Raw genomic sequence first — 8,470 nt, forward strand, 5'->3', positions numbered from 1 at the left:
CATCCCTGCCTCCCGTTCTTCCCTCCCAATGCTGCTAACTTGCCCTGCTCCCATTTGTTGCCAGTGTCTGCGGGGGCGCAAGGCAACCCTGGAGGAGCTGCAGTCAGTGCACACTGAGCGCCACGTCTTCCTCTACGGCACCAATCCCCTCAATCGCCTCAAACTGGACAACGGGAAACTGGCAGGTAGGAGACAGGGCCACCCCTCCCCCCGCAGAGGCCAGCAAGCTGCCTCCTGGGGACACTGGTGGCCCCACTGCCCCGGAGACGTAGCCATCTGGGGGCTGTCCCTGGGTCACACACTCCGGGCACTGGGCAACTTTAGCCCCATCCTCTCTGTTTCTCTGCACTGGACCCCAACCCTCCCCCACAAGCACTGATCCGTAGAGCCCCCTAATGCGCTCTGCTCTCTGTTTAGGGGCTAAGGGCCAGGTCACAGAGGGAGCTGCTGGGAGTTAGGCACATTGGAAAATCTGGACCCAAGTGCAGCTGCACTAGCTGAGCAGGTTGGCTTCCTAGGCTGCAGGGAGAATGCAGGCCGCAGGGCACACCAGGGCTGGTTCTCTGCTGCCTTGCACCTTGGCATTGCGCTGGGTAAATGCCACCCCAGGTGCAGAGCTGGGGGCAGAATGTGGGGTGGACATGGCCAGGCTAAGCCCAGAGCACTGGATGAAGTCTCCATCACCCTGCGTGCCATGGCACTAGCCCCAGGGAGGTGGGGTGCTGGCTCTAGTTCATCACCGTGCCCCCATTGCAGGTAGCTTGGGGGTACTCAGCCCAAGCCAAGAGGATGTGGGATTGCAGCTGGGCCAGGATGATTCTCCTAAACTCAACTACCCTCGCCTGGCGGTGCAGCTGGAACAGGCTTCTGAGGTCCCTGGCAGGAACCCTTCATAGGAGAGGACTGGGGAGTAGCCTGATGGGGTGCCCCGACTCCTGGGGAGGGCTAGGAGCAATACCCAATGCCCCCATGACACTGCCAGACACATGCAGCTGTGACAGCTGGCCCCAATCCTGCCACCAACCTCCTCTGCCCCAGCTCTCCAGACCCTCCCACTCCTGGTCTCTGCACGGCACTCAGCACCCTGCATCTTCCCTGTGTAGTACACACCCCTGCACCTTCCCAGGCGCCTGCTGCTCCGGGCTCAGTCCAGCCCTGGCCACGCACCTCCACCAGATGCTGAAAAGCAAAGCCGAACTCTCGCCAAGCAGCCAGGCCAGGTGCCTCCTGCCCCCCATATTCCCCTCCTCCCAGGTGCCTCCTGTCCCCCTCACACTCCAGGCAACTCCTACCCTCTTGCCCCCCAACCCCCAGATGCCTCCTGCCACTCATCCCCAGCCCCCAGGTACCTCTTGCCCCCCCACCCCTAGCTGCTCCTGCTGCCTGCCTGTCAACCTACAGCGCCCCCCATGCCCTCCCACCCTGGTCCCTGACAGCCTCTCTCTCTTGCAGGGATCCTGTCGCAGAGGATGTTCGTCATGCTGCCCTGTGGGGGGGTGGGGGTAAGTGTCAGGCTCTGCCTTGGGGGACTTGGGGGAGAAGACTTGCGGTGAGTGGCTCAAGGTGCTAGGCCCCTTGCGCAGGCTGGACAGAACAGGAGCCCCCCTTCCCAAGGCGAAGACAGAGGCCTCGGCTCAGGAAACCTGGGGCTCAGTCACACAGCTCCCCTGCCCTCGCCCTGTGGGTGGGAGCAGGGCCTAGCCAGCCACGCTGGCCCCAGGACTATGTGGCATCTGAGGAAGTCATGGACTCTCTGGGCATGGAATAGTGCAAGGGACCATGGTCAGCTCCAGGCAATGGGATCCCAGGGTCAGAGTGACCCCCCATCAGCTGTTCAGTGCCCCGTGACATGGCTGGGAGGGCTCCTGCCAGCCTGGAGCCCCGATCGCCAAAAGCATTTGGCTCACAGAGGCCTGGGGTGGGGGTGGGGGCAGTGCAGGAATGGTCCCAGCCCAGGCAGGTCAGGGGAGCAGGGTCAGAGGGGCAGAGCAGTATCACTGGGGGAGAGCAAACCAGCCGTCCACCTTGCCCAATGCTCCAGACACCCCTGCTGCCTCTCTCCTTTCGCAGCTTGCTGCCCTGGGTTCTGTCCATTCACTGCCCTCTCCTCTCCTCTCCTCTTCTCTCTCTGTCTCTCTCTCTTTCAGGAAGTGTCTCACTCTCTCCTCGCCTTCCCACTCCCTGCTCTGGCTCTCCTCCTCCCCTGCCCTTGCTGCTGGGCCACTGGCTCCCTCGGTCCCATCTGCTCTCTCTCCTGCTCGGCCTCCCCTCTTGCCCATCCCATCCCCCCAGGCAGAGCAGGAGAGCGAAGGCTCCTCGGCTGGACGCTGGTACCCCTGTCTGTGGGCAGAGGGGGCGTTTGAGCCGCACACATGGACTTGATCAGAAGAGACTCTGAGGTTTCCGCTCTGGCTCGGCCCATGACGTGATCCTGATCAAACCAAGATGTTTGTTTAAACAGTAAAATAAAATAAAGAAGGTAAAATGCATTTTCTCCATCCCTGCCCCAGCCCCAGGCGCAGGGGAGCCGCGCTGTGCAGAGCCCGCAATGGACTCCCCCCGCCTCTGGCCCTGCTCAGCTAAGGGCTGGGCCATGCGGGGAGCTGGTGGCCTGGAGAGCTGGCCCAGCCTGGGGACTCGACGTGCAGAGGCCTGCCCGACTGGCCTGGGAAGTGGAGTTTGGGGGTTCGGTCACTTTCGGCTGCCCTCCAAGGACTGAGATTCAGCTGTTGGCACCGAGCAGCCAGCCAGTGTGCTGCTGCCAGAGCCAGCCCACATTTCATGCTTTGGTCCCTCTGTAGAGACTCCCCCATGCCCAGCTCCGGCAGGGGCGGCCTGCCCCACTCACTGCTTTTTTATCCACTTGCTTCCAGGTGGATAGCGACACTATCTGGAACGAGTTGCACTCCTCCAACGCCGCCCGCTGGGCCGCTGGTAGCGTCACTGACCTGGCCTTCAAGGTGGCCACAAGGGAGCTCAAGGTAGGAAGAGGCCAGGAAATGAGCGCTGGCATCGTGCCAGTGTCTGGGGTGGGGACCCCTGGCCAGTCCCCTGGCTGATGGGGACTCATGGGGGTGCTCTCGCCCTCCTGTGTGGATCTCGGTGATGGCTCCAGGCCCTGGCATGTGCCCATCAGAGTCTGGGACCCTGGACAGCAAGCCCCAGGACACTTCCCTCTGGAAGCCAGAGGTACCTGGACTTCATCTGGGTGGGGCAATGGGGAGCGCTGGCAGGATCAGCGGGCTTGACTTAGTGATTAGAGGGCTCGTGCAGGCAGCCAGCTCAGAAGCAGAGGCAGCAGGGCCTGGTGCCCCCTGGAAATGACAGACTTGCCCTCTAGCTCAAGCCAAGAGAGAGATGCTCATTCAGCATGGGAGTGAATGGCAGCCTGCCCCGCCCAGCGCCAGCACCAAGAGCCCGTCCAGGAGAGGGCCACTGACAGCAGGATCTGGCACGAGAGTGCAGGGGCAGGTTTCACACCCCTGAGTGCCACGACTGGAGCCACTCGGGGTCTAATGTTGGCGTGCTCCATGCAGGGGCCCCAGGGCTGAGGAAGAGTCTCCTGGGCTGTGGGGCCAGGCAAGTCCAGGCACTTCTGCGTGTGGGTGAGAGGGTCACCTTGGGGTCCTCCAGACTGCGTTGGGGTTGGACAAAGCACCCCCTGATACCCTCAGGGCAAGTCTGGCCTGTGCCCCGGGGGTGGGGGCAGAGGTGGGCAATAACGGCCCCACAATCACGTTCTTTGTCTTGCCCCCAGAACGGTTTTGCTGTGGTGCGACCCCCAGGACACCATGCGGACCCTTCCACAGCCATGTAAGAGCCATCATCTGCCTCCTGACCCTGTCTGCTTCCCGCCCGAGGAGTCTGGGCCAGGCCAGCTCACTGCCAGGCTCCTCCCATCAGGAGTAGGCTGGAAAGGACACGGATCCCATGTGCTGTAGTAGCTAGTCATACAGGCCAGGAGCAGCTCAGGCTGGGAGTCCCCGCTGAGCTACCAGCCTCCAACCTTGGCTCCCCATTGTGCAGAGTGGGACTGACCAGCAGTGGGCAGGGGGGAGGGGAGAACCCACCCCATGGAGGCAGTGACGGGAGGGGAAAACCCACCCCGCCAAGAGGGCAGTGGTTGGAGGGGGAGAATCCACTCCGTCCAGAGGGCAGTGGGTGGAGTGGGGAGAACCCACCCGTCTGGAGGGGCGGGAGAACCCTCATGCACGGGCAGGGTAGTGGCTGTCTCGGAGGATGCAGTGGCTGCTTGGGGAGGGTGCCTAGGCACTGACCAGCTCCTACTCTTCCCTCCTTGCAGGGGTTTCTGCTTTTTCAACTCAGTGGCAATCGCTGCTAAGCAGCTGCAGCAGAAGGGGAAGCTCAGCAAGATCCTCATTGTGGACTGGGTGAGTCTCGTCCAGCCCCACTGGCCCCCCGCTTTCTCCCCACTCTGTCCTCTCCTCAGGCTGGAGCTGTTCTCGATGGTTCCTCCCAGCTAGCTAGCTCCGGGCAGAGCCCAGTCCGCTGTATGTGATGCAACAAGCCACATGTCCCCAGTGATCTGTATGTACACTGATCGTACAGCGTTGTCCTGCCTTCGAGGCCAGTGGCTTTGCAGATAGGGGTTGTGGGCTGGGGTTGAGTGGGTGGGTTAGTAGGCAGCCGCGGGTCAGGGTTGAGAGGCACTGGCAGAGCTAAGTGGGTGGGTTAGGAGGGGGCTGTGGATCAGGATTGAGGGGCACCGGCAGAGCTGTGGGTGGGGTGGGTTAGCAGGGGGCTGCAAGTTGGGATTGAGGGGTACTGGCAGAGCTGTGTGAGTGGGTGTGGCAGGATCCCCAGGGTGCAACCTGGAAATAGGGTACCACTGTGCCCCCTTAACTCTCCAGCCCGAGCTGTCTCACACAATGCTTTGCTAGTGACAAGCAGCAAACTCTTCCAGGCGCTGTTATCACTCAGCATAACAGCACGTGGAGCCCCTCACCCAGCTAGATTGCATGAAGGCACCCAAAGCCACTCATGAATTACACAGAGAAATGCACCAGCTAATTCCCCCCAGATCCCCAGCCTTACACCCCAGAACTGTACCGTCCTGCCCTGGTCAGAAGCCTCAATGTGCAAAGGACATGTACCAGCTTTTGTAAACTGAGCTGGGATTTCCCAAGCACTTCAAGCAAAATACACTGTTTTAGGTAAAGTATAAAACAGTTTTATTAACTACAGAAAGCTAGATTTTAAGTGATTATTAGTGACAGGCATAAAAGGTCAGAGATAGTTACCAAAGGAAATAAAAGATAAGCGCACAGTCTAAATCTGAAACCTTATTACACTAGGCAGTATTTAGATCAAGCAATTTTCTCACCCCACTGGATGTTACAGTTTTTAATACACAGGCCTCTCCCTTAAGCCTGGACCAGTCTCCTCAGCTGAAGTCTTCATCTTCTCAGTGTTCTTGATGCTTCCAGTGTAGATGGGGAAGGAGAAAGGCCAAAGCCTGGTGCCACTGTCCCCTATTTTATATCCTTAGTCCATCTGCCTAGAAGACACTTGGCAGAGGTCTGGGCAGTCCCTGTGCTGCCTGGACTCTTCTGGGCTCCTGACTCTAGGGCCATCCCATGGACAGAGGGTGAGGAGCTCGCTCACAGCCTCTCTCTCACACAGGATGTTCACCATGGCAACGGCACCCAGCAAGTGTTCTACAAAGACCCAGACATTCTCTACATTTCGTTACATCGCCATGACGATGGCAACTTCTTCCCCGGCAGTGGGGCAGCTGACGAGGTGAGAGCATTAGCCTCTGAGCCCTTCCCAGGTTACCTCAGCTCTGCATCCTCTGGGAGACATGGGAATGGGGGCAGCAGGCGAGGGGCAGGGCATGGGGGTGCCCAAGCTGGAGCGTGGCAGGAGAAGAGCTAGCCAGATGCCCTGTTGAATGGATTCACTCTGACCCCTTTTGCACTCCTTTCTTGTGAGCACTTGTGCATCACGCATGGCTCACGTGGACGACTGCCGAGAGCCAGTGTTGCACTCGTGCTCCCGGCCAGGTGGAGCCTGTCAAGTTTGCGGCAGGTCTGCGCTCTAGAGCCAGGAGCCCACACCTGGAGACGAATGGTGGCAAAAGGGACGTTCAGAGAAAAGCTCCAGGAACCGTCCCAGCCCTGGCAACCCTGTGTGAGGTCGAGGGGCTGAAGGAGTGGCAGATCCTTAGCTTAACAGAGAGCAGGGAAGAATCGACCCAGGCCTGAAAGCATGCACATGGGGAGGAGATTTCGGAGAGCAGGGAGCTCTTTAATCTTGCAGACAAAGGCTGAATGAAATCCAATGGCTGGAGCTGAAGCCAGGCAAATTCAGACTGGAAATAGGGTGTGAATGTTTAAGCAGGGGTGGGGGGGGCAGTTAGCCATCGGAACATCTCCCCTAGGGATGGGGAGAGTTCTCCATTGCTCGGAGTCTGGCTGTCACTTTCTACAAGATCTGTTCTGGCTCAACCAGATGTATTGGGCCAGAGGCAGGACACCCTTGGTGGATCCCATGGGCTGGGCATGCGATGCAGGGGCTCAGACCAGATGGTGATGATGGTCCCTTCTGGTCTTAAACTCTAGGAAATCGGGTGAGCACAGGGTGACCACAGCAGGGCCAGGGGAGCTGGGGTTGGTCCTGTGTAGGGTAGGAAGCTGGGGGAGGTTGGAGCGGTCCCTGGGGTCACCAGGGGAAGGTCAGGTGGAGATGGGGGCAGAAATTGGGGAAGCTTGGACAAGAGATGGGCAGAGGGGAAGTTTGGTAAAGTCTTGGGTTGATTGGGGAAGCTTGGGCAGGGCCACATGGCTCCTGTTGGTTGGGGAGGCTGGGTGGGGTCTGATCAGAGGAGGCTGGCCAGGGTGAGGGAGGCTGAGCAGGTCTGTACTGCTTTGCTCACTCGAGAGCACCCGGCACCTCTCTGCTGTCCTTGGCTGAGCTCTGCTTAGCTTCTGCGGTAAAGAATTCCCCAGGCCACCCCTCCCCAGGGCTGGGTGCTCTGCACAGCTTGCCCAAGGCCATCCTGCCCCCAACCCCCAGGGCTCTATGCTCTGCGCAGCTCCCCCAAGGCTGTCCGGCCCCCCCAAGGGCTGTGTGCTCTGCAAAGCCCCCAAGGCTGTGCTGCCCCTGACCTCAGGGCCGGGTACTCTGCACAGCTCCCCCAAGGAGCCGTGTTCTCCCTGCAGTGCGCTGGAGGCCAGCCTGGCTCGGGGAGCCTGGCTGAGGAGGGGGAAAGGCAGAACACAGATACCGTCCAGTCCCTCATCCTTTACAATGTACTTTCGAGGGGCTTTGTGCTGAGCGGTGAGGCAGGCCGAGCTCCCGTCCCTCGTCCAGGGGGATGGCAGAGCTGCTGAGGGCGGTTTATGATGCTTAGCCAGTAGCTGTGGTTACTAAGCACATTATGAGCTGTTTTCTCCTCCATGTCTTCCTGCCTATGCCGGGCCCACGGTGTCACGTGGCAGCTGCTGATGGTGTTTGTCCCAGGAATGAGTGTCAGCTCCTCCCTCCGAACACACCCAGCTGTGCAGGACAAGGCCTGGGGGGCTCCCCGTCTGGCTGAGAACACCATTTCAGCAGCAGACTGCACTGAGATCCACCACCGCCATCATGTCCATCAAGTCACCCCCCCCCCTCACTGCCAGCCTCACCTTGTGCAGCCATCGCACAGGTGCAGAGCAACCCTGACTTGGGCCCCTGGGGCTTCCCCTGCAGGAATCCCACTGGGGATTATTATTTTAGGGATGTCAAGGCCTTGATGCACCGTTCTGACTGCCCCATCTCAGCTCCAGCACCTCCCAGGCCAGAGGTTCCGCACAGTGACTCCTGCCCCCCAACCCAGATCTCGCCTTCGAGCCAGCCTCAGTTGACAGGCTGTGAGGGACGGACAAATCCCCCACGCCCCTGGGGAATCAATTCCAACGGTTAATTCTAAACATCCCGTAGACGAGCTTCGGCGGGCGGCAGGATTCCCCTCCACTTCCTGTCCCATACAGTCCCCAAGCGCTGCTGAGCCCAGGTAAAGCAGCTGTCATGCAGTGGAGAGTGTGCAAAGCACAAGGGGTGACATGCCATAGGGAAACACCACAACTCCTTACTGCGCATCAAGGGCTCTGCTTTGACAATTCCTCTGAGGTGGAGCCATTGCCCTGGGCTGGAACCAGAGCCCAGGGACCAGCTGTGGACTACGTGGGTCTCCAATCTGGCATCGCTGTAGCCGATCCTGGCTGGGGAGCGTGTAGCTAAGAGCTTCCCTGGCGTGGCACGGCGGGCCCTGCCATGGAACACCATGCCCTCTGCTGCAGCGCTCTTCCTTTCTGTCTTCCAGGTTGGCTCTGGCGCTGGCGAGGGATTTAATGTCAATGTGGCTTGGACTGGTGGGCTCGACCCACCCATGGGGGATCCGGAGTACTTGGCGGCTTTCAGGTAGCCTTCCTTTGGGTGGCTCTGTTCCGAGCCACGCCTCCCCCCC

The 8,470-nt window shown here is 60.0% G+C and overlaps 1 protein-coding gene across 1 annotated transcript in view; it reads left to right on the forward strand.

The window, feature by feature from the left end:
- LOC112122772 (histone deacetylase 7-like) overlaps positions 1-8,470 on the forward strand; it is a 174,474-nt gene that overhangs the window by 157,543 nt on the left and 8,461 nt on the right. The window contains exons 2-8 of the mRNA XM_029913616.1: positions 65-185; positions 1,453-1,502; positions 2,874-2,981; positions 3,758-3,813; positions 4,304-4,391; positions 5,644-5,763; positions 8,327-8,424. Of these exons, the coding sequence (XP_029769476.1) occupies positions 65-185; positions 1,453-1,502; positions 2,874-2,981; positions 3,758-3,813; positions 4,304-4,391; positions 5,644-5,763; positions 8,327-8,424 (641 nt within the window). The remainder of the gene's footprint in view (positions 1-64; positions 186-1,452; positions 1,503-2,873; positions 2,982-3,757; positions 3,814-4,303; positions 4,392-5,643; positions 5,764-8,326; positions 8,425-8,470) is intronic.

This window comes from Terrapene carolina, unplaced genomic scaffold (genome assembly GCF_002925995.2).
Source record: "Terrapene carolina triunguis isolate 2854851 unplaced genomic scaffold, T_m_triunguis-2.0 Scaffold746, whole genome shotgun sequence".
Classification (NCBI taxonomy): domain Eukaryota; kingdom Metazoa; phylum Chordata; order Testudines; family Emydidae; genus Terrapene; species Terrapene triunguis.